The 25,136-nt window shown below is 40.1% G+C and overlaps 1 protein-coding gene across 8 annotated transcripts in view; it reads right to left on the minus strand.

The window, feature by feature from the left end:
• Positions 1-25,136, minus strand: part of TPRG1 (tumor protein p63 regulated 1) — a 216,709-nt gene that overhangs the window by 73,669 nt on the left and 117,904 nt on the right. For all 8 annotated transcript variants that reach the window (XM_003991801.5, XM_045037154.1, XM_045037152.1 and 5 more), the window contains one exon: positions 1,067-1,243. In XM_003991801.5, coding sequence (XP_003991850.3) covers positions 1,067-1,243 — 177 coding nt within the window. The remainder of the gene's footprint in view (positions 1-1,066; positions 1,244-25,136) is intronic.

Raw genomic sequence — 25,136 nt, forward strand, 5'->3', positions numbered from 1 at the left:
CAACATTTTAGAAAAGTTTTTCTGCTCTCACTGTGTGCCAGGCCCAATGCCAGATGCCAAACAAACAAACAAACAAAAAGGTATTTTCCCTCAAGTTGCTCACCAGGAGATGGGAAAAGCTCACAGTCAAAGGCTCAGAGGGAGATTGCTGTCCTGGCTTAGATCTAAAATGTTTAGGAAAGGGGGCACCTGGGTGGCTCAGTCAGTTAAGCATCCGACTTGGCTTCAGCTCAGGTTCTGATTTCACGGTTCCATAGGATTGAACCCACTGTCAGCACAGAACCTGTTTGGGATTCTCTCTCCAGCTTTCTCTCCACCCCTCTCTCGCTAGGGCATGCACACATGCACGCTCTCCCTCTCTCTCTCAAATAAATAAATAAACTTTAAAATGTTTAAGAAAGACAATTCCTTCCAAGACCATAACAAGAACTTAGTTCAGCAACCCTGCTCTGCAGACCTCACCGGGTAAATGTCAACATCTCTGAGATAGTTGAGGTCCTTTCTACCAAGCGTCCAGGGAAGATCTCAAAGAGACCTCTTTCAAGAAGAGCTATTGACCATCATAAATCCTGTCCACCCAGCTTTACAAAATAATTTCAATTTCCAAAGGCATTATACTGTTTCCCACCTCCACTCCTTTGGCTGTGCTGTTCCTTCAGCTTGGAATGTTAAATTTCTGTTCTCCATCTTTGGCTAATTCTTACCCAACGTCAAATACAGGCTCAAGTCCTTCTCCAGTAGAGCTTCTCTGGTTCCCTGCCACACAAATTGTATTGAGAATCTTTCTTCCATGATCCCACAGCTCTTTCCCCCTTATACTATAAGGGGTTAGGGTTATTTATTTCTCATGTGCCCTTGGTAAAGTCCCAGTTTACTTAAAGTTGCATCCCTGGTGTCTGACATAGAATAGGAACGCAAAGATTATTTGATGAATTCAACTGTACAGCTTCACTTTTCTCCCCTGGGTGTACTTGGCTTACTATACTAAACTGAACTTTGTGACTGATTTCCCTGCATGGCATGCCCTCCACTGCACCATTTTCCAAGTCTAAGACACCACACTCACTTGTCCAGTGACATCCCAGGGAAGACAAACTTGCCCAGGCAGATGCGATAGACAGCGCTCAGGGGAATCCGCTGCAACTGCACACAGCTGAGCATGATGAAGTCGTATTTGCAGATCAAGAGAGTCTTGTCTGTGACCAGCAAAATCCTCTCCTTCTCATTGTTCCAATGATCTATCCTGTGGGAATCATCACAGAGAATAAAAGTTAATGGCACGGTCTTTTCAAGTTAAAGATAACAGTACTCATTGAAACATCTCTACTAACACAGAAGACAGGGAGGTTTGATCACCTCAGAAGAGGTGCTGAGGAATAACTATCCTTCCTCTCTCCTTCCTTCTCTCTCTCTCTTTCAGTCCAGCCCCATGACCAAGGGAGAGGGGAAGATGGAAGATTGCTAACAAACAAACAAACAAATGTTCCACAGCCACAGAGTTCAGAGATGATTACCCATGAAGGGATCCATGGGGGGAATGACAAGATGGTATCATGTTGGCAGTCACCTGATTCATGTTCCTTCACATCTTTCCTATTCATCAGAAAACCTTTATCTTCAAGGACACCAAAACATCAATTTTTCTAACTCAATTCTTACCACAAACTTTACTCACTACACACTAGGTTATGCTAATCTCCAAAAGTTGCATTGCTGAGTGGAGAAAAAAAATGGAGACTTACACAAAGGTGCACTGACCTCCAAGCCAACACAACACCTACTCATCCTATCATATCCTTGTGGTAGAAATACAGCCAAACAAGTGAAGTGGGCCAATGACAAAGTAGACACTAGATAAGTTTTCACCAAATTGATTTGCTTTGGACTTGAGAGCCTTTTAGGGCATGCATAGGAAATTCTAACTCTAGCAGAATCTCCAACAGAGAAAACAAGAAGAGATCTGAACAGTGGTGTCTGGCTAGAAGAAAGTGAGCATGGTCTATAAATGCCCTCACCCACAGCACTTTTGCTGTCTATCTACTATAGCACTCATGACTTGTATTAGAATTATTTCATTACATGTTTTGTTTTCCCCAAGAGACTGAAAAGGATGATCTGTGATTGGTTCATACCTAAATTCTCACTACACAGAATCAATCTAATGTAAAGATAGACTAGGTAGTCCACTCCCATCCATTCTCACACAGCAAACACAGTGCTATTTTTTTTTTTAATACAAACAGAATGACATCATTCCCCTGTTTGTTAAATAGCATCTTTTTGATCCTAGGAGCAAACCCAACTCACGTAAATGGAACTACAAGTCCTTGTATGGTCAGGCCATTGCCCAACATTATCTCATAGCAGGCTAAGAACCCTCACTGTCCAAATCATGGTTCAAATGCCTCATTCAAGGAGGATTTCTTAAGGTCCTATATCAACTTGGCCCTTTATCATGCTCTCTCAAAGCATCCTGGTCCTTCTTCTTTTGTGGACCTATTGCTTTTTGTAAGAATGAATAAGATAAAAATGTTTAGAAGTAAGTACCATGTGGACATTGATGATCAGAATAGACATGAAAATACAGAGGGTTGGACAATGTCAGTCAAGGTGAGCTCAGTATCATGTATGTGTGTATGTTCCACAAAGGCAGAGACCATGGCCATTGGGCTACTCACTCTATCCAGCTCCTGTCAAATAGCCCACACTAAATAAATATCTTTCTGGTGAATAAATGAGTGCCAATCAAAACTTTTGGAGGTTGCTGGGCTGGATGAGGGCCAGTATGAAAGTTGCCAGCTCTATCACTTACTTACTCTGTAAGATAGGACACTTCACATGCTTTTGACTCACGTTCCTTATCTGTGAAATGGAGACAATACTAGCACTCATCTCCTGATTTTGTGGAGAGGATTAAGGGAAACGACTCTCAATCAGTGCTCTATAAATCAGTGGTTATTATCACTGGCAGGGGCCTTAAGTGTCTAGGGAATTTTGGGCAGCCCAAATATATTCCATTCCTCAGTATAGCATAATCTAAACACAGACAGGCAAGACGAGTCAGGAGTTAAGTCACTGCAAGGAAAAGGTGGATGTGTGAAAGAGAGGGAAAAAAAGTTTGAAAGAGAAGAAAAGACAGAAAAGATGATGAAGGAAAAACAAGAAGGGTAAGAGCATTGATCATGGCGGCCATTATGTGGTATAAGTATTAGCTTTACATCCCCCACAACCCTTTGAAGAAAGTCACATCTGAAGTCAGTCAACTAGAATATGATACTAGAGTTAGTAGTGTAGAGTCTGAGAGATGTGGTTTAAATCGTGGTTCTACTGGGGCACCTGGTGGTTCAGTCAGTTAAGCTTCCAACTTCAGCTCAGGTCATGATCTCACAGTTTGTGAGTTCAAGCCCTGCATTGGGCTTTCTGCTGTCAGCACAGAGTGCTTTTTGTAGCCTCTGTTCCCCTCTCTCCGCCCCTCCCCAACTCGTATTCATATTCTCTCTCTCTCTCTCTCTCTCTCTCTCTCTCTCTCTCTCTCTCTCAAATAAATAAACCCTGGTTCTATGGTTTCCATCCACCCCAACAACACTGCCATACTCAACCCCTGTTCCACTGAGAGAAGGAAAGAATTCTAGATCATCTGTTTTATACTCTCAATCTTAGTCAGAAAGAGACCGGGGGACTCTGAAATGTCTTATCAGATATCTACATAAATTTCTCTAAATAGCTTGCATCTACTTAGCAGTAAGTTAAAAGCTGCTGCCTAATAAACCAGACTTGGTTTTAGTCTAAAAAAACTACAGCTTTTGGTTGAATGGTTTTGCTGAAAATGTCAGCACTCCATAATGAGATTTATTTTAAAAGGTAAAGGATTTGGGAAAAAAGAGAATTCTTTTTAGGAACACAGAGTGCTCTGCTGTGACACAGATTCTGCATAATTTACATGTCGGGAAATTCTGAATTCAAGTAAACACATGGGGTTATAAATAGTTTGGGGCCACATCTCTAGCTCCTGGGTGGTATATGTATTTATTTAGACTTCAATCACACCTTTTTTTCCCAAATAACTCATGGAAAAAACATTGAATTTCATATTCCCGACATTAACATAATTGAACTTGGGTTGGCAACAATATCCACAACAAATATAGGGGTAGAAGTAGCAATAGCATATTGTGGAGACTTACAAAGTCCTTGGATACTGACGGTCCTATGAACCTCAGAGCAACCCTTTGGACCAGAAGTTATTACCCTTATCTTAAAGACAAGGGAGAGACATGAAACCCAGCCATGGTATTGGCTTTCTCCCCAGTACCATCCACCTCCAAATAGAGGACCCTTCAGTGTGGTATGAGAATACAGTAAAACCAACTTCTGGAAGGAGCTGATGTGATGATATATACCACCCTGGGGCTGCTGGTCTCTGGGAAACCTTTCCCCTGAGAAAACATGCATCGCCATGCCTTTCAAACCTCATCCTCTTGCAGTGTTCCTTATCTGGGAGAAGAACCCTGCTTCTACCCGTTTATGCAAGCTGGAGACTTCGGAGGGAGTCATTCTGGACTCCACCTTTTCCTCAGCTCACATGCCAGGTCCTAAACATTTGACTCCCCAAAAAATCTCCGAAAACCACCTACTTACCTCCATTTGAACTTTCAGCAACCTGATGCGGTCCCCCCTCATCTCCTGCCTAGACTACTGCGATCACCCTCTCACTAGGTTTAGGCTACTAGTCACCTAGACCCAGTTTACCTACTGGAGGGAACTGCTCCAGTTCCCTCCTAACCTCTCCACCATACTGTAGTGAGGCAGATCTTTTGGGGAAAAAAAAACAGACTGGCCTTCATGTCTTCACTTTGGCTGCAAACACTTCAACAGTCCCCCAGAGCTCTCACAAGAAATGATAGAAGTTCTTCATCTTATCTAAGAGGCTGTCCACAGTCAGGCCCTATCTACCTATTCAACCCCATCACAGGCCAAGTCTCTCCACTCACTCTTCTTGATCTTTCAGTTTCTTGTATTCACCATGCCCACTGCTACTAAGGGGGCCTTTGCATATGTTGCTCCCACCTGATGTTATTTCCCTAACTGCTCTAGGGCTGAGTTCAATTACCCCTTACTGAGGCAAACTTACCCAGACCTCTGTAACTACTTCTGTTCTTTCTAATGTACACTTTCATAATACTATGTATTTCTCCTTCATAGTACTTATCCCAGATGCACTTTTACAGTTATTTCTATGATAACCTAATTAATGTCTATCTCCTCTCCTATGCTATAAATTCCACAAAGACAGAATCAGTTCTTTGCATTTTGTCTCCAAAGGTTGTATGCATCCAAAATATATTTCTGACATCAATTAGTAAAGAATGAACAATCCTTGCGCTGTGCAAGCCATATGCCTTGGCTCACGCTGTTTGGGAATCCTATCCTCACGTTTACACACTGAAATACTCCCCCATAAAGTAGCACAGTTTTAAAAACTAATCAGTAACAGTGGGAAAATGTTTGTGCCATAAAAGTCAGAAAGAGCTGGATACAAAACATCACCTTCAGTGTACTTCCAACTTTGCAACAACAACAAATACATAGATCAAAATGGTAACACTGATTATTTCTGAGTGCTGGGATTTCAGATGACTTTCATTTCTTTCCATGCTTTTATTAGTCAGAGCTTAATTTCTTTTTATGATGAACATATTCTACTTTCATGATAAAGAGAGATTTTTAAAAATAATAAATCTCACCTTCAAACTCCCAGTTTAAACGCTATTTCATGGAGACTAACCGTTATCAATCTCCACCCCACACCCTGCCAAGTAGATGTCCTCTTTCTTTTCATTAAATACATATAAGCTTTCTATCATCAGTACCTCCGCTGTGGTTCAAGTCACAATCTTCTCCATATTACAGTGATTTCTATCCCCAGAATGTCCTCATCATGCCCCACATTTGATGAGAGACCCTCCAATGTAGAGAGTTGTTTCAGTCCTGTCTGTGTCCCTTCACTATGCCCAACACAGAGCTGAGAGAGAACCTGGCAAGTGAGCAGAGCTTGAAAAACTAAAACCATACAATTTATCATCTTAGTTGTGTGAGCCAGACTCTCCTGGCAGAGGATTTTCCACATCTCCTTTGCCACTGCTGTTCCTCAGCACTGTGTCATGTCCCTGCTTGATGAAGAAGGGCCTGGACACCCCAATGTAAAAGGGAATTTCAAAACTCCATGAGATTTGTGGTTTCCCGGGATGACAACAGTTTTGCCAGCAGAGGGCAACAGCGAACTAACAATGACAGGCGACCCGTCGGAACAAGTTTCCAGGGCCCCCACCCAGTTATTCAAACCATTCCAGATGCCTTCCCAGCGGCCCCTGCCCTACACCTAACAACACTTTCGGCTGCTCTCTCAAAGCTGTGTCAAATCAATTTGTGAATTAGAAAGAATTTTCCTCCAAAAAGATTTTTTTCGAACATTCTTCCACTACACTGACACACACACACACACACACACACACACACACACACACACACACACACTCCATTCAGTAGAAACATCTTCTCTAATACTGAATAGAGTGACTATACCTGGTTTACAAATCAACCTTCCTTCATGTGTCCCTCAAGCCGCTTAGCATAGCCCAGCCCTTGAAAGAAGAAGGCAGTTTCTTGGCCGGCCAGAAATCGGCAACCAGGAGGGAAACACTGAATCATTCATTCCAAACATATTCCCTGAGCACCCACTGGGTTCCAGGCCCTGAAGAGAATCCAGTTTGGGTTTGCTCTTCAAACACAAACAGATGAAAAATGCATGGCATTGAAGCAAAGCAATTTCCCTCCCCCTGAGTTAAGTGAAGTCTTAAAAAACCTTTAGCTAAATAATCCACATTAAATTCTTTCAATAATTTGGTTATTCTCTCCTGGGGCCTCTCCAATTTGTTTAAAATAGGGGACCCTCCAAGTAAACACAGTATTCTAATAAAAACCCAATGTCCACAAATCTTCTCTGTTCTCAGATCCCCTGACTTGACTTCCTGTGGTTCAGTTTTTCTCCCCCTACCCCCATGGAGCCTGGTATGTACCAAGGTCTGTGCTAGCTACTGGGAATACTGAGAAGAATATTCTGCTCTTAAGGAATACACAATTCTTTAAGATGTAAGGTGAACCATCTTACTCTTATTAGCTCTTATTAGAAGAGCTAATATGGCACCCAAAGTTGTGATGAGATTTTACCATTTTAACACAAGTTCACAGACTCAGGTCTCCAGATTCCCAGCCCACTGCCCACAGGGTTGAGGAAAAGGAACCCCTGACATCTATCTATTTGATGCTCTTGAAGAATGTTCTTCCATGAACACTTCATTTCCTGCTATTTGGTGTAAACTCTCAGTGTTGAAAATCACAAGTTGCAAAGAATGAATGATTTTTTGGAACAAACACACAAAAAGAGTTTTCAGAAGTATTACTTTTTTCAATACTTTTTAATGTATGCCAGTGTAGGACAGACCAAGTGCCCCCATAAAACATAGACAGGATGGATCTGGAAACATCCATTCATGTATCTACAAAGACTAATTTTTCCTGAAGTAAGACAAATCCACTCTTGGGGCTTCATATGGTTCTACTTCATCAAAGGAAAAACAATGGTCTTTCCCTCTGCCCCAGGAAACAAAGGAGTCTTTGAGTTCTAAAAAAATATAATAAAACAATAAACAAGAAGTTTTAGTTAGGAAATTATACACATGTGTGTATGTGTATATGGACATGGACACATATATGGACACATATATGTATGTATACGTGTATGCACATATATGCGTATATATACATATATGTATGTATACGTGTATACACATATATGTGTATACATACATATATGTATGTATACGTGTATACACATATATGTATATGTATATATGCATATATATACATACACGTGTGTATGTTTATGTATACATATGCCAATTCTGAAGCTTCTTAGATCTATATGCACATAAGAATAATTCTGCCACATATTTTTCTTAGGTTAAAATAAAAAGCACTCATCTATTGTGGTCTTCTCTGAATCAGGTACTGGGCTAAATATTACACACCCCTTTTAATCTTCATCAAACAATCCTGATAAATACAGGTGAGGAAACTGAGGCTTGGGGAAGGATAAATGACTTTGTTTGCCCTCAAAATGCATATGTGGAAGCCCTAACGCCCAAAATGAAGGTACTAAGAGGTGGGGCCATTGGGAGGGGATTAGGGTTTGATAAGGTCATAGGGATGGAGAGCCCATGATGAGATTAGTTCCCTTATAAGAAGAGGAAGTGACAGGAGAACTTCTTCTCTCCAGGATGTGAGGATGCAATGAGAAGGCAAGCCAGAAAGAGAGCCCTCGCTGAGAACCAAACCTGTAGGTAGGCATTTTGATCTTAGACTTCCCAGCCTCCAGAACTGTGAGAGAACTGTTGTTTAAGCCACCCAGTCTATGGGTATTTTGCTATAACATCCCAAGCTGACTAATACAGGAAGTTAACTTGTTCCAAAAAAACACAGTCAGGATTCATCCAAGGTATGCTTCACCTTAAACCCTTGAGCTCTCTTATTTACCAAATCACCATTCATTAGCAAGGCAATGAAATCTCTTCATTTAATCAATTAACATTGCTGAGTGTCTATAAAATTGACCCTTGAACAACATAGGTTTGAACTGTGTAGGTCCACATATATGCAGATTTTTTTTGTAAATATAATACAGTACTGTAAATGTGTTTTGATTTTCTTATAACATTTTCTTTTCTCTAGCTTATTTTATTGTAAGAATAAAGTACTTAATATATATACAAAATAGGTGTTAATTGACTGTGTTACTGGTAGGGTTTCTAGTCAACAGTAGGCTCTTAGTAAAAGTTTGGGGAGTTGAGAGCTACACAAGGAATTTGACTACAATTCAAAATTGAATTGAATTTGACTACAATTAAAAATAGTGGGGGCTCTGTAACCCTTTAACCCCTTTGTTGTCCAAGGGCCAATTCTACTATATTAAAGACACTATGTAGGTTCTCAGACTATAAAGCCCTCTATAATTATCCCTATCCTTAAGAGATTATAATTTAATGTAGGAGAATATAAATAAATCAAGTATTATGGTATAGAGTGATAAACAATAACATGGAAATTTGTATACAGTGCCATGGAAATCCCAGCTAATGTCTAACATTGATTTAATGCTTACTTTGTATGAGTTTTTGGTATACGTATCTCATCTAAGTTACTTTTTTTATGCTCACAGTAATCCTGTGAAGAAGGTAGTATCATTACCCCCATTTTACAGATGAGGAACGAAAACATAAAAAAGGTTACATAACTTTCCCAGTTCTGGAATTGGAATTCAAACTGAGGTGCCTGTCTCTAGAGCCAATGTTTTTGATTAACCACTCTGCTCTACTGAAAGGCATTTAAAGCCACCTAGGAAGTGAGGCAAGGCTCTGGATAAAGTGTATTTCTCGAAGCTTTTAAGGGATGATCAGGAGACGGCTTGATGCAGAAGGCAGATTAATTAATTTTAGACAGAGGGAACAGCATGTGCAAACACGCACAGAGACATGTACAGAATGACTTGTTGGAAGACATGTGTTTGCACAGTATGTAAATGGAAATCATGAAAACAGAATTACCATAAAAAGGGAGGATAGCACCCACGAAGATTCTGACTCAGGATTGTGGAGATGAATTCCAGGCATCTCTCCTTTTAAAAGCTGTCCAGATGCAGAACCAAGGTTTTGAAAGACCAAGACATTTTCAGGAGCTGATCTAGGAATTTGAATCAGACCTACGAATTCCCAGGCACTGAGGTGGAACCGTTTTGAGCCTATACTCGAAGAATTTGTAGGCGTTGCTGGAAGATTTGCAGATTTACCCAACATTTCAGACTGGAATGCCTCAAAGTATTTCTAAGGCATGCTTGTCCTGTCCAAATAATTAATCACACCCTCCCTCAGTTTATCAAAATTCTTTAACCTCTAGAGATGAACTTCTGCTTCTTGGTCTCTCAACCAAGATAACTTAGATAAGAGAGCATCATAGTATTATGTCACAGTCCCAACCAGGTCCTCGCACAGAGAAATTGCTTTGTGAATGTTAATTCCGGTTTTTATACCCCTTTCCTGAAGGCAAACTGCGCTTGACCAGGAGTTCTGTCAATACTCCTGTGAGCTTAAGACTCATTTTAACCACAACTGGGTCTTAATTTCCTCTTAAATTTTAAGTGCTAGATTCCTGAGCAGCACTGGGCTTCCTATCACACAGGCTAGGAGTTAGAGATGTCATTCTGCCCCTTACTATCTGTGCAATCTTACAAAAGTTACTTATCTTTTCTAAGACTCATTTTCCACATCTCTAAAATGAAAATAATAATAATACATCTATACCTCATAGTATTGTTGTGAATTTTAAAAATAGTACTATAGGGGTGCCTGGGTAACTCAGTCGGTTAAGCGGCCAACTTCAGCTCAGGTCATGATCTCACAGTCTGTGGGTTCAAGCCCTGCATCCGGGTCTGTGCTGATAGCTCAGAGCCTGGAGCCTGCTGCAAATTCTGTGTCTCCCTCTCTCTCTGCCGCTCCCCCGCTTGCACTCTGCTCTGTCTCTCAAAAATGAATAAACGTTAATTTTTTTTAAATAGTACTATAGAGCACTTAGTAAAATACAAAGCACACGTAAAATACTAAGTTGTGCCTTGGTAGCTCAGTCAGTTAAGCACCCGACCCTTGATTTCAGCTCAGGTCATGATTTCACAGTTCGTGGAATCAAGCCCTGTGTTAGGCACTGCTCTGATGATGCAAAGCCTGCTTGGGATTCTCTCTCTCTCCCTCTCTCTGCCCCTCTCCCACTTGTATGCTGTCTCAAAATAAATAAAAATAAAAATAAACAAAATAACATACTCAATTGTTATTAGCTATTAATACAAAGGTGATGATGGTGGTGGTGATGATGAAAAAGAAGGAGGAAGAGAAGGGGGAGGAGGATAAAACAACAGTGAAGAAGAATTCTTTTAAATTCCCTTTAAACATTTTTGCAACATTGATTGAATTAACAAATAAATTCATGAAAGGTGGTTAGAAGTAAATCCACTCAAAGACAGCTCCTCAAAACTATTACAGTTTTCAAATATATAAAATCTTTCCATTTCAATTTCCTAAAACTTAATAAAGTAGTCATTAATTCCATATATATAACACAAGTTTTTGTCTATTTGCCCATTTGCTTGTCTGACACAGCTGGGTATACTTCATTATATTGGAAATTATAGTTAAGTTACCCTGACTTACTTAAAATACAGACTAAGCATTTTATATAAAGTTCCCTTTGTAGACAGCTGCCATGGGAGACCTTAGAAGATAAGGACCAGGAATAGTAGAATCAAAGACCCAACAGGAAACCTATGAGTGTGTCAACTGCAGGAGTCATGTTACACTCATTTAGGATTCCTGGACAGAGTAACCAATAGCAAATTCAGATATGAACCCAAGTAAGGAGTCACAAGGGCAGGCACTAAGGATTGTGCTCAAAGTCATTGATTTCGAATCAATTTTCTTCTGTGTGGCATAAGGAAGGTGTTTCTTTATAGAAACAATACCAGGTATCCAGTCCAGAAATAATCCCCCCTAATGACCTGACAAATATTTATTGAGCCATTATTATGCTCCAGGCTCTAAGGGTATAGTGGTGAGCTAAGTTCCTGTTCCTCCCATTCTTGCATTCTATAGAGGAAGGCACACCAACAAAGGATATGGGCACATAAATATAGAGATCTAGATAAAAGGGAGATGGGAATATCTGTGGGAATAGTATCTAGATAAAGTGAACAGCTAGTACAAAGACCTTGAGGTGGGATCCATCATGTTTCATAAAACAGCAAGGAAGCAGGCATGACCAAGCAAAGGGAACAAGGAGGCTAGTGGAGGGAGATATAAGCAGAAGCCATATCACATGCTAGAACCACCACAATTTCTTTGCGATTTACGGATGTTTTTCATATTAAGTGGTTGTTATTCTCCACTTCACAGATGGAGAAACCAAGCCCCAGTAAAGTGACATGCATCTAGTACTAAGTGACAGAGGCAAGACCAGAATCCAGCTCTTTGGACCCCCAGCCCAGGCCATAACTTCCCATCTAGCTGCTTCTCCCACTTATTTTTCCTACACAGCCAGGCAACTTTGTTCTCCATGTCACAGTACTACCAGTAAGAGGATATTTGAAAAGCTACACAAAAGACAAGACTCTGGGCACACCCCATCCTTCTCTCTTTTCCACAAAAGAACTGAATTGCTATTGAATAGCTCAAGTCCCCCACAGCACACCAGGGGCTAACAGGAGGCCCACCCCCTGAGGAGCTCTCTCCTCCCCTGAATTGACTTTGGGGTATTCACTTGATCAGAAGCCAAAGAAGCTGGCAGGAGAACAAGGCCTAATTTTGAGAAGGCAGCAGAGAGGAAAAAACAGTGGGACAAGATACAACAAATGCTCACTTCTTGCCACCTCCACTGTTTGTTTTCGTTTTTGTTTATTTTGTTTTTTGTTTTGTTGTTGTTGTTGTTCTTGTTGTCATATTTTAATGGAAGAGCTGTCTGTTTACTGAACTACGTTAGTTCAGCTCCTTGGGTACAGGAGACACAGCCCAGATCAGGCAAACCCAAAAAGAAGAGATAAATACTCTAAGGAATCCCACAGAAATCCAAGAGCAGGAACTATTGCACAGTTGGGCTTTATGAAAGCTGGAAAACCGCAAGGAATGAAAACTAGTCCCTCAGAGGCTGTCTCTATCACGATTTCTATGTCTCTCCACACATGGCATCTTCTTCCTCTTGACCGTCAGGCTCCCTCTGCTTCCTACCAGTGTTTGCTCCTCTTTAATTCCACCTTGCCTATGAACTTTGTTTCCTTCATCCTGACTGTACATGAACTTCCAGATCTACTTTCACAGCCAACTAGCCTCTATAGCTGTTTCTCCCACTTTAAATCCTCAAGATCAGGAATTCTTTTAGTCCAAATCATACCTTTGAGCTGTCTTTTTGAGTCACAGGCCAGTTAATGGATTAGCTCCTCTTTTTTTTTTTTTTTTTTAATGTTTATTTTTGAGAGAGAGAGACAGAGCGCAAGCAGGGGGAGGGGCGGGGGGCAGAGAGAGAGAGAGAGAGAGAGAGAGAGAGAGAGAGAATGAGAATGAATGGATCCAAAGCAGGTTCCAGGTTCTGAGCTGTCAGCACAGAGCCCAATGCAGGGCTTGAACTCATGAACTTCGAGATCATGAACTGAGTGGAAGTCAGACACTTAACCAACTGAGCCACCCAGGCACTCTGATTAACTCCTCTTTATCCTATCAGCTATGGCCAGGGGCTAAAGTCGCGCAATAGAAAATAGGAACTGCCAGTGAGCGGCATTTTATTCTTCTTTTTCAGAACTGTTTAAGCTATTCTAACTCCTTTGTGTTCCCATACAAATTTTAAAATAATATTGTCTATGCTTGCAAAAAATCTTGCTGAGATTTTTGAAAGGAATTATGTTAAATCTATACGTCAAATATTGGAGAATTGATATCTTTACTATATTGTCTTCCAATCTATGAATATAGTATGTCTCAACATTTATTTATATCTTCTTTGATTTCTTTCATCAGTATTTGGTAGCTTTCAGCATGCAAGTCCCATATATATTGTATTAGATTGACATTTATGGATTTTTTCTTGTTCATAAATGTTTTATTTTTAATTTGTTTTCAATTCTTTAATGCTAGCTTCTAGAAATATAACTGATTTTCATACGTTGATCCTGTATCCTGAAACTTTCTTAAAGTAATTTATTAATTCTGGGAATTTTTTTGTAGATTTCTTAGAGTTTTCTACAAAAATTGTCATGCTATCTACAATTAGGGACAGTTTTTCTTTCTTCCTTTCTGATCTGTGTGTCTTTTATTTCCTTTTCTTGCCTTATTGTATAGGCTAGATCTCCCAGTACTATGTTGAATACTTGTAGTGAGAGTGTACTCTTTTGCCTTCTTCACAATCTCAAGAAGAAAGCACTGGTCTTTTTCCACTAGCATGTTAATTACAGGTTTTATGTAGATATTCTTTATCAAATTGAAAAAATTCCCCTCTATTATTTTTCTAAGAGCTTTTATCATAAATGGGTGTGTTAAATTTCATCAAATGCTCTAGCAGCATTAATTGACCTGATCATGTAATTTTTCTTCTTTAGTAAGGCATATTACACTGATTAATTTTCTAACATTGAACCAGTCTTCCATCTCTAGACTAAACCCTCTTGGTTATGGTAAATAATTGTTTGTATGTATTGCTGAATTCTATTTGCTAACATTTTCATAAGAATTTTTGCATTTATATTCATGAGAGATATTGGTTTGTAGTTTTATTTTTGAATGTCTTTGTCTGGATTTAGTATCAGATTAATACTGGCTTCATAGAATGCACTGGGAATTGCTATTTCCTCTTCTATTTTCTGAAGAAGATTATGTAAATTGGTGTTCATTCATCTCTAAGCATTTCATAGAATTCTCCAGTGAAACCATCTGGGCCTAGAGATTTCTTTTTTCGGAGGCTTTAATTACAAATTCAGTTTCCTAATTGTTATAGGGCTATTCAAATTATCTATTTCATGTTGAGTGAGTTGTGGTCATTTGAGTGTTTTGAGGAATTGGGCCATTTCATCTCAGTTGGCAAATGTATATGTGTAGAATTTTTAGCTGTAATCACTTATTATTTTTGTGTACTTATTATTTTGTAGTTTGCAGGGTCTGTAGGGATATCCCATTTCATTTCTGATATTGGTAATCTGTATCTTCTTTTTTTTTGTCAGCCTTGCTAAAAGTTTCTCAATTTTACTGAACTTTTTAAAAACATGTTAACATTTATTTATTTTGAGAAAGGGAGAGAGACAGCAAGCATGCATGTGAGCAGAGGAGGTACAGAGAGAGAGGGAGGAGAGAATCCCAAGAAGGCTCCATGCTGTCAGCACAGAGCCCAATGTGGGGCTTGATCCCACAAACTGTGAGATCATGACCTGAGCCAAAATCAAGAGTTGGACGCTCAACCAACTGAACCACCCAGACACCCTAAAATTTTATTGAACTTTCCAGAGAACTCTGCTTCATTAATTTTCTCTGATTTTTATTTTTATTGGCTTCTACTCTTATCCTTATTACTTCCTTCCTTCTGTTCCCATTAAACTTGCTTTCTTATTGTTCTTGAAACAGGATTTTGGGTCATTGGTTTGAGACTTTTCCTCATATGATGTTAGCATTCTTCCTTTGGTGCTGTAAATTTCTCTCTCAGGACTGCTTTAGCTGAATCTCACACATTTTGATATGTTGTATTTTTATTTGGATTCGGCTCAATGTACTTTTGATTTCCATTGAAAGTTCCTCTTTGACTACTGGATTATTTAGAAATATGTTGTGTTGTTTCTAAGTGTTCAGAGATTTCCCTTTTATCTTCCAGTTAGTTATTAATTTCTTGTGTGATCCCACTGCAGTGAGAGAACATACTCTGAATTATTTCAGTTCTTTTAAATTTGGTGAAGTTTGTTTTGTGACTCAGGATATGTTGGATCTTGGTAGATGTTCTGTGGGTGCTTAAAGAGAACATGTATTCTGCTTTTCCTGGGTGGAGTGTTCTATAAATGCTGATTGGGTTCTGTCGGTATGTTGAGTTCTAAATCCTTGCTGACTTCCTGCCTATTTATGATATAAATTATTAAGACAACGGTGTTGAAGACTATCATCATGGGTTTGTCTATTTCTCCTTCCCATTCTATCAGTTTTCATTTCACATATTTTGCAGCTCTCTTGTTTAGTGCATACAGATTTAGGATTGTTCTGTCTTCTTGGTGGATTGACCATTTTATCATTACACAATTCTCTTTCTGTCCCTTGTAATTTTCCTTGCTCGGACATCTACATTTTTTTATTAATTCACAGAGCACAGCATTTTAATTCTTAAACTTTATAGTTCTTTCTACTAAAAGACAAGTGGAAGCAGAGACTCCTTCTTCTTCACACGGTTTACTCTTCTTAGACCTACCCTATCTTACCTAAAACAGGGCATCTGGGGACAACGTGGATACCTCAGAGAGTAAACACAATTTCCTGTTTGTTAATCAGACTGCATGTTTATTCATAAGAGTCTATAATAGTTGTTTGTATAACAGCTGTAGTGACCCAAATCCGTTGATAGCCTCAATATTAAGATCGAGGTCTTATTTATTTATTTTTTTTTACTAAAACACACATTGGCACGCCCCTAAATAATCAAGATGAAGTTTAAATTATTGGTAAATTATCTCCAGAACCTATTACCTTTCTAAAAATTATTTTTCTAAAACTCCTTATTTCATATCTTTCAGTAACTCAAACAAGAAATGCCTATCATGGTCACGAAGGAAACAGAACGGCAGTAGGATGCTGTAAATAGTAAACACTTTCTAAAATAATAATGATAATGCCTTCATTTCATTTCCTTGGTATAAATTATCCTACCACAGGGGCACCTGGGTGGCTCAGTCCGTTAAGCGACCAACTCTTGATTGTAGCTCAGGCCATGATCTCATGGTTCATGGGTTTAAGTCCCATGCTTGGGATTCTCTCTCTCCCTTTCTCTCTGCCCCTCCCATGCTTGCGCGTGCGCTCTCTCTCTCTCTCTCTCTCTTTTTCTCTCTCTCTCTCTCTCTCTCTCTCAAAACAAATAAATAAACTTAAAAAGAATTATCCTACCACAAATGATTTCAAGAAACCAAGGTAAGGTCACTGAACATGTAGTTGGAAGAGATGCACACAGTGTCTGTCATGACTGGGAGAACCTACCACCCATCACTGTAAAGGGAACAAAGAGAGGTCAGTGCAAGGTAACGCGGAATGACAAGATGTTGGCAAACTGGAAATATATACCCTATTTAAAAGCATTTGAGGGGCCTCTGAGTGGCTCAGTCGATTAAGTGTCTGACTCTTGATTTCAACTCAGTCATGATCTCACAGTTTGTGGGATCAATCCCCATGTCACACTCTACTTGGGATCCTCTCTCCCTTTTTCTCTGCCCCTCTCCTGCTCGCTCGCTCGCTCTCTCTCTCTCTCTCTCTCTCAAAATAAATAAACATACATTTAAAGTAAATAAAAATAATAAAAGCATTTGAATGACCTATGGATCTCCAGCTTGTCACTGCAGGAAAAAATAAGATGAGAACTCCTTACCCTGGCATTCAAAATTCCAGATTTTCTGGTTCCTTTCTACTTTTCTAGCTTATTTATAGCTCTCTTACTCTTGATCACTATAATCCAGACACCCTGACAGTTTGTGGATCCCTGAGCCTCTGTCTTCTACAAATATTCTTCCCTCTTTCTGGGATTTAATTCCCCATCATATATTTTTGGAACTTTCTCTTCCTTCTTTAATCCTGGATATCGCCTTCACCAGAGTCTACAGTACAAATACAACAAGTTCTATCCTCCCAAAAGATCACTTGCAGGACTGTATATCAGCATACATCATACTGTGTTTTGACTTCATCTACATATCCTCCTTCCCTCAAGACTCAGAACTCCCTGAACATGAAAATCTTGTCTTGTTGCTTCTGTATTTTCATCACTCAGGGTGGAGTCTGGCTTATGGGAGGAGTTTGGTGAACACACAAATGAACGTATGAATGAGTGAATATAAATAAATAGCAACAATGATGACAATAACAATAAGAGTCAACTCTCCTGTGGCACAGACCATGTGGCAAAAATTGTGAGCATTTTATATTTTAGGTAATTTAACTCTTCAATTGATATCCCGTTTTACACCCCCATTTTATCAATGATAAAACTGAGGTCCAGAGGATACATGAGATTTGTATACCAAGGTCACATGGCTAGTAAGTGATGGAACTGGACATTTCGCTGCATCAGACTTTTTTCACCTCTTGGCTCTTTTTGACTCCTCCCTAATTAGTAGTAGTCTTGGGAAAACAAACATTTCGAGGTACATTTCTGACTGCAGTAACTAAATGCCCTCACTGTCCTATAATTCAGGTCACTCAGGGACCATTAGCTATCTGGATACATCTGCTGCCATGGGGAATTTATAGAGAAAAGCAATGTGTTTAATTAAGTGGTTGTCGAAAACACCCACCCAGTATAAATGGTTTCTGGCAACAGAGGTGAATTTGTTGCTGCCAGAGTCCTGCCACAGGTCATTAACATCTTAATGGATTTGAGGCACTTTCCAGCTTGAGTGCACAAAGGATGCAAGAAGTCTCCTTGGGCTGTGGGCTGCTTGGAGGCCCAGGGAAATGGAGGCAGGACTCAATGGGTGGACCCTGCTAGTGTCAGTGAAGGGCTTCAAACAGTAGACGACTCAATCAGAATTAAATTCAAGTCAAGTCCATGATGGGTTCTGAGCCTCTCCCACATGTCAGACACCACTGGGAGGTGGGCAGAGATGGGCTAGGACAAAACATGAATCAGAGTCAGGCCCTGTCTCGAGGAACGCTTTCCTCACAAACGTGCACAGTGAACTATGCCATGTAGTATAACATGACCAGAAAAAAGAGAGAAGATTCTTCTGGTTGAATTAAGATGGAAAGGCTTTATAGACATAACACCTCTGAAGGACAGGAAAGGTCTGAACAAACAGAAAGGAAGAAAGACATACCAAATAAGCAGAGTGAGTGAGTGAGTGAGTGAGTACAATCATGATGTCAAAGCACTGTGTCAGGAACATTTGGAGACCGGTGGACAGTCCAATTTGATAATTTGTAAAGGGGTATAATGGTAAATAAGGCTAGAGAGGAAAATTCATTCCATGGCGTGCAGGGTTTGAAAGATGCAGCAGAAGAGTATTTAGGCAGTGAGGAGCCACTGAAGTCCTCAGTCCATAAGCATGAAAGTACTGGACCAGTACTTCCCAAATTTTAATGAACATCAGAATTAACTGGGGATTCAGGCTCAGCATGTCTGGGGTGGCCCCTGAGGATTAGCCTTGCTAACAAATCCCTAGGAATGCTGATACTGCTCATTCCAAGACCACTCTTTGAGTAGCAAGGGTCTAGAATAGACGAATGTACACAAAAATGGATGGGGTTGGGGGGAGATACATTTCAGAATGTTATTTTGCATAGTACATTTATTATTCATGACTAAGACAGTTAGAAATCCCTGATTTCCAGGTTTTGAGGGGTCTTTCTACTTATTTTTAAATTATAAGTAGCGGTATTTTTCATTACAATGGTAGTTCAGCACTCCTTAGAATCAGACAGTGCAAGATAAAGTGTGATTGGCCTTAGTCCATCAGTGGCACCCACCAGCCCCTATAAGTATTTGACTTTTTAGCTGATTCTGGGAAAAGACTAAATAATGTCAGATGCACAGCACAGGCAGAGTAAGATCTGGAGAGGAAAAGAGGAAAAGGTCTCTGAACCTACTCGATGAATGTCTGCCCTCCTCCCTGCAAACAACAGACAATCAACAAAGAAACCAGACACAGGCGCAAAGATCATTTACGCAATTGAAACTGCGGCCATCGCTGTATCAGGAGATGAAAATTCACAAAAGCAGCACAAGCCATGTGATGAGAAGACAACAAGGCTGGGAGAGGGGTCCTGTGAAGTCAAGCCCTCCTGTGACCCTTAATAAGTGGTTGCCCTTAGGCAGGTCATTTAATCTCTGGGTTTCTTCATCCATAAAATAAAGCCAATAGTTCCTCCTGGCCTCCTCCCATGGGTCTGTCTGAAGATCACAAGTGAGGGCAGGTGTGAAAGTGATCACCCACAACGCTGCTTTGGGGATCAGTGTGCTCCAGGGGCATTCTGTGCCTGAGAGATACTGCCCAGTCGTCTGTTCCTCAACATCCCTTTCTGTCTCAGGATGCCTTTCTTTTCATTTAAACTTCTAGGATAGCTCTTTCTTCTGTGAAATCTTTTAAAATTAAGCAGAGATGCCCTGCATACTTCCATGTACCTCACCAAGCCCAAGGAACAGAATTCTGAGTTTATCCAATATGTTTCTGCCAGAGGAATAACAGACTACAATCCAATAAGGGGTACACATGGAATCTGGCCACAATAGCAAAAAGACCATTTTCGCAAAACTGGGGGAAGCATAATGCATCGGGGCCCTACCTCTGCTACTTTGCGGCCCTGGGACACTTCCAAGCCTTGATTTCTTCACCTGCAAACTGGAGGTAATGTTTCCTACCCCAGGTAATTGCTCTGAAGATTGGATTAACTGAAGAAGAACATTTTTAACTACAAAGTGCTGTAGAATATTACTTATTTTCTTTATCAAAAAATAAATGGAGAATGCCTTAATGTATTTTCATTTCTCTTTCCAACTGTGTAGTCTTACTCTGCACTACTGGTATATATCCCTTACTGAGGGCTTCAGCTACCCAGGGGCAGCTGGGTGGCTGAGTCAGTTGAGCATCTGACTTCAGCTCAAGTCATGATCCCGTGGTTTGTGGGTTTGAGCCCCACATCAGGCTTTGCGCTGACAGTGTGGAGCCTGCTTTGGATCCTCTCTCTCCTTCTCTCTCTGCTCCTTCCCCACTTGTATTCTCTCTCTCAAAAATAAACAAACATTATGGGGTGCCTGGGTGGCTCAGTCAGTTAAGCATCTGACTTCGGCTCAGGTCATGATCTCACGGTTTGTGAGTTCAAGCCCCACATTGGGCTCTGTGCTGACAGCTCAGAACCTGGAACCTGCTTCGGATTCTATCTCCCTCCCTCTCTATCCCTCCCCACCCAGTGCTCTGTCTCTCTGTCTCTAAAAAATATAAATAAATGTAAATAAATAAACAAACAAACAAACGTTAAACAATTTTTTAAAATATATAAATCCTTACATTTACATAACCACTGACAGTTTGGAAAGTAATCATCTAACAATAGGTGAATGATCAAGTAACTTCACAAAACCTACATGATAACAAGAAAAAACCTAAGGGAAGTGCCATTTAGAAATCATCAAAACCGTATGTATTATACCAATCTAATGGCAAATGGAGGGAAATCACTTAGAACACTTGGTACAATTTAAATGTTATTTATTAATATTATAACAATCTTTGGCAAAGATGCATGAAGAAAAGCTGGAATGAAAAAATACTACAAAAATTAACAATGGCTGTGCTTCTTTCAAGAAAAGTGAATTTCTAATGGACTGAAGACTACATTAAAACAAATGCCCTAATTTAAAAAAAAAATGGCAAAACCTACTTAAGTTTACTGAGGTACACTGATCATGAGTAGCAGAACCAGGATTCAGACCCAAGGCTTCTGACTCCAAATTCAAGGCTCTTTCTAGGATGCCAGGCTGCCTCCTCGACTTTACTTCCGTTCTATTGTCTATATGTTCAACGTAGCCAGTTAATCAGATTTCACATATTTTTTATACCAAAGTGCAAGGATAGAAACCTGGGTGGGTTTAGGGGAAGGCAGGCAATGAGAAACACTGTTAAGTATTTTCCACAAGATAAAGACTGAGAGTTACTTGACTCCCCCACCCCCCCACCCTAGCCACCAGAGGCAAGTCTTCCCATTTAGCAACAAGAGGAATGAGAACATCCCCCCCAACCATTTCAGACTAATGTGCTTAAAGGAAGATCCCATCTCCTCCTGCCTCTTTAAGCACCATACACAAAGACATCTTGAGTACATTCTACTGAAGAGCCACTTCAGTGCCATTATAACACAATTTTTGAGACTTTGGGAAGTGTCAAGATGTTCTCCTTGGTGCTGGCTTAATGGATCACTTCTGAAAGTGTACACATAATTTCTTCAAAAAGTACTTTCCCAGAAGGACCAAGAAGGGCAATAAGAGGAGGAGATAAAGTTAAGATAGACACCGTGTTGTCTTTAGAGCTGTAGAGGCATATAAAACTCCAGGATGGACTGGACTAGAGGTCTGGGTCCTAAGTGGCATCTTCTCAGGGTACTATTCTTAATGGTTTCAGCTAACTGGGATCTAACTGGAGTTGATGGTTGCATCTCTCTAGTTCTCCTGTCGGCCTCTCTCTCCATCTCCTCATAGCCTATACCCAAGTGCCTTCAAACTAATCTTTCCAATTTAACTGAATAATATACCAGTATAAATTTAGAACATCGCAAAACAGCTCACCCCAGTTTGGGTGACATCCCTTGAAAAATGCTTTTACCGATTTAATGTTACTTTACACCCTTAGATTCTATAGAAGGCTATAAGAAACAAATATGTCAAGATTACTGTCCCTTTTGAACACACTACTTAAGACAGTATCTGGATGCATATGTAAATCCACCCATTCAACATCTCCATGTGGATGTCCTATGGACACCTCAGACACATTTTTTTCCCCAAAACTGTACTCAGCAAGTTCTATAAGAAGGGAATGACAACATTGTTGGGATAATTAAATAACACTGCAGGCACAAAGTTTCTTCTGCATTGTTTGGCATATGGCGGTTTCTCAATAAAGTAGAATTATCGTTTCCTTCTAAGCCTGGAATGGCGACACAGGGAACCCATCAGTTTCCCAGGCCAAAGCCCAAGAATTGGCCTGAACTCCTGCCTCACAGACAATTAAACAGAGAGATCCACAAAGCCTTGCTCTGTCAATTAGTTTGCCTCTCAGTCCCATATGCACCCTTCAGTATATGCTCTATGATTAACAACAGAATTCTGTCATGCATTTTTCTTTCAAGTGTGCACCATGTTATGTTTTTGCAGAAAAGAGCACAAGAAGGTTGTAACAGAAAGAAGGGGCTTTTTATAATTTCCAGCTTGGGCTGGGGGTCAGCAGTGTAGGTGTGAGAACCCCAATGTCTTCTGCCCTAGCCAGAATACAGAATACAGACCCTCAGCAGCCTCTGCTTGTCATGACGCTTCCCTCAGCTGCCTGTCCAGAGTTAAACCTATTCTTCAATAAAGAAGGTGACTTTTGTGGAACTGGACAATAGTTTTTAAATGCTGGAAGTATATTTCCTCAAGTTTTTTTCTATGTATTTACAATATCACAGCCACAGACATGGCATACCTGGAAATTTATTCTGCATTGTTAACATATTTCCTGTTGCTTTCTAAAGTTTAGACAATCAATAAAGCAATAAATTGAACTCTGATATCTAGTGTTTGCTGACTTCCATGATGGAATCACTGCCCCCAGGGTCAATTCCAAGCCATGTACATGACACCACTGAATGTGTAGCAAAGAAAAGAGGTACAGTAGCAAGTTATCATGTAGTATCTCCACTACGCAAGCATAATAGGCATACATCACCCCAACAGCAAATGCAACAGCAAAACAAAGTAAAAAAAAAAATCAGAAAGTAAGGAGTTTTGACTACATCACCTTTAAGTTTAATTCACTTGGTGTGACATTTTATGTTTTAATAATTAACAACCAACTCTCAAAATTCCTGAAATTGTAATGTTGACCTCTCATAAGCCAGCGTGAACCAGCTCCAGCACGCCACTGGATCAGACCCTCGCTGATATTGCACAAGTATCTAGTGTGGCAGCCAGCCTTCCAGCCATCCATTGATCCTTCACATTTCAAACATGTACAGGCCATACACCCTCATCCATAATTCCAAATTCAATAAAGCCCTGAAAATGGCGCAGCTGTGGCTCAGACACACTTTATGGTAAAACCAGATCTGAACCAACGTGCGGTCATCTATTCTATGTTGAATATGACAGGTTTTCCTGCAAAAATTTTAGTGTGTTTGATTATGGGGGGCTGTCGCAGGCCTCCACTTGGAGCATAAAATGTATATGTATTGTTTTACCTTTCTAAAATCTGAAAAATTCTCAATCTGATTCATATCGGATTCCAGGGGTTTTAGATAAGGGATTGTGAGCCTTCAGTGATCTTTTTAAATTGAAATATAGTCACACTTTCTCACCAATCAGTGCCTCCCCATCGCCTACAGGGTAGAATCTAAGTTCTTAAATAAGATACACAAGGCCCTTAAGCTCACGATACTCCCCACATCACACTCCTATATCAAACCATTTCTGGGGCTCTGACCAACCATGACTAAAGGTTGAGCTGTGATGAGTGACCCCACACCTATACCTTACACCCTTTGGGAAAGAATTGGAACCGAGCTAGTATAGGAGAGCAGTCTGCCTTCCTTGCTTTACCCCTTATGTGATCTCAGCTGTCCACTTCCTCGTCCCACATCTCCATTTCTCATCTGTCACATGACAATCACAAAACCAGCAAGGTTGTAGTGAACATAAAGCAAGTTCATGGTCATAAAGTTATTTTTTAATGTGCTATATATATATCATTGGAAGGGTTTTTCACTCTTATCATTCTGAAACTGGAATACTTGTTTGAAAGCAAACATTCTTTCAACTGTTGGATGAGTAACTAGGGGTTTCTCATCTCCATAAAAGGAGCTAACCATTGATGTGCATAAAGCCCAGTCATCGCTGTCACACACACAAAAAAGTGTTACACTTGAAAAGAGTTATGTATGGTTGGCACAGTTGGGGAAGCTGGTCTATAGTACAGCCTCTGTAACTCGTAAGAACTGAATGGATGGATGGGTCTTACCCATTAGAAAAAAAGAGAAAGGGAAAAGCATAGCCCCAGGCTCGTACTTCTCTGGGCCTATATGTTTATTGGTTTATTTAGTTCTTTCTTTTGTTCTGTTTTGCTGTTGTTATTTTGGGGATTTCGTGCTGATATTGATTGCTTTGATCGTTGCTTTTGCCTTTCCTACATTGGTGCACTACAAACAAAGACTTAAGTGTGAAAGGTCATTCAAAACCTCCATGCATGCCCTTCCTTTGACAAATGCCTCCAATCTTCTTCTTGAACAGTCACAGTGACTGGGAGCCTATTTATTTAGCCCAGATGCCTGGACCATCTTCTTTGCAACTGGCAGCTTTTTCCACTACAAGAAGACAATCTGAACCAGCTTTAAGGTTTAACAGGAAAAGAAAAGCAACTGGCAAATTCTTACTATGGTAGAAATGACTGGATTCAAATCTTTCTTAAAAGTAGCTTTAGATGGAGAGTAGGAAGAGGTATAAAAGGATTTTGGCAGAGAGGAAGACCAAAAAGAACACAAAAGAACTACCGTTGAAAGAGAAGAAATGGTTCCAAAGTGCAA

The sequence above is a fragment of the Felis catus genome, chromosome C2 (assembly GCF_018350175.1).
Source record: "Felis catus isolate Fca126 chromosome C2, F.catus_Fca126_mat1.0, whole genome shotgun sequence".
In the NCBI taxonomy this organism is placed as follows: Eukaryota; Metazoa; Chordata; class Mammalia; order Carnivora; family Felidae; genus Felis; species Felis catus.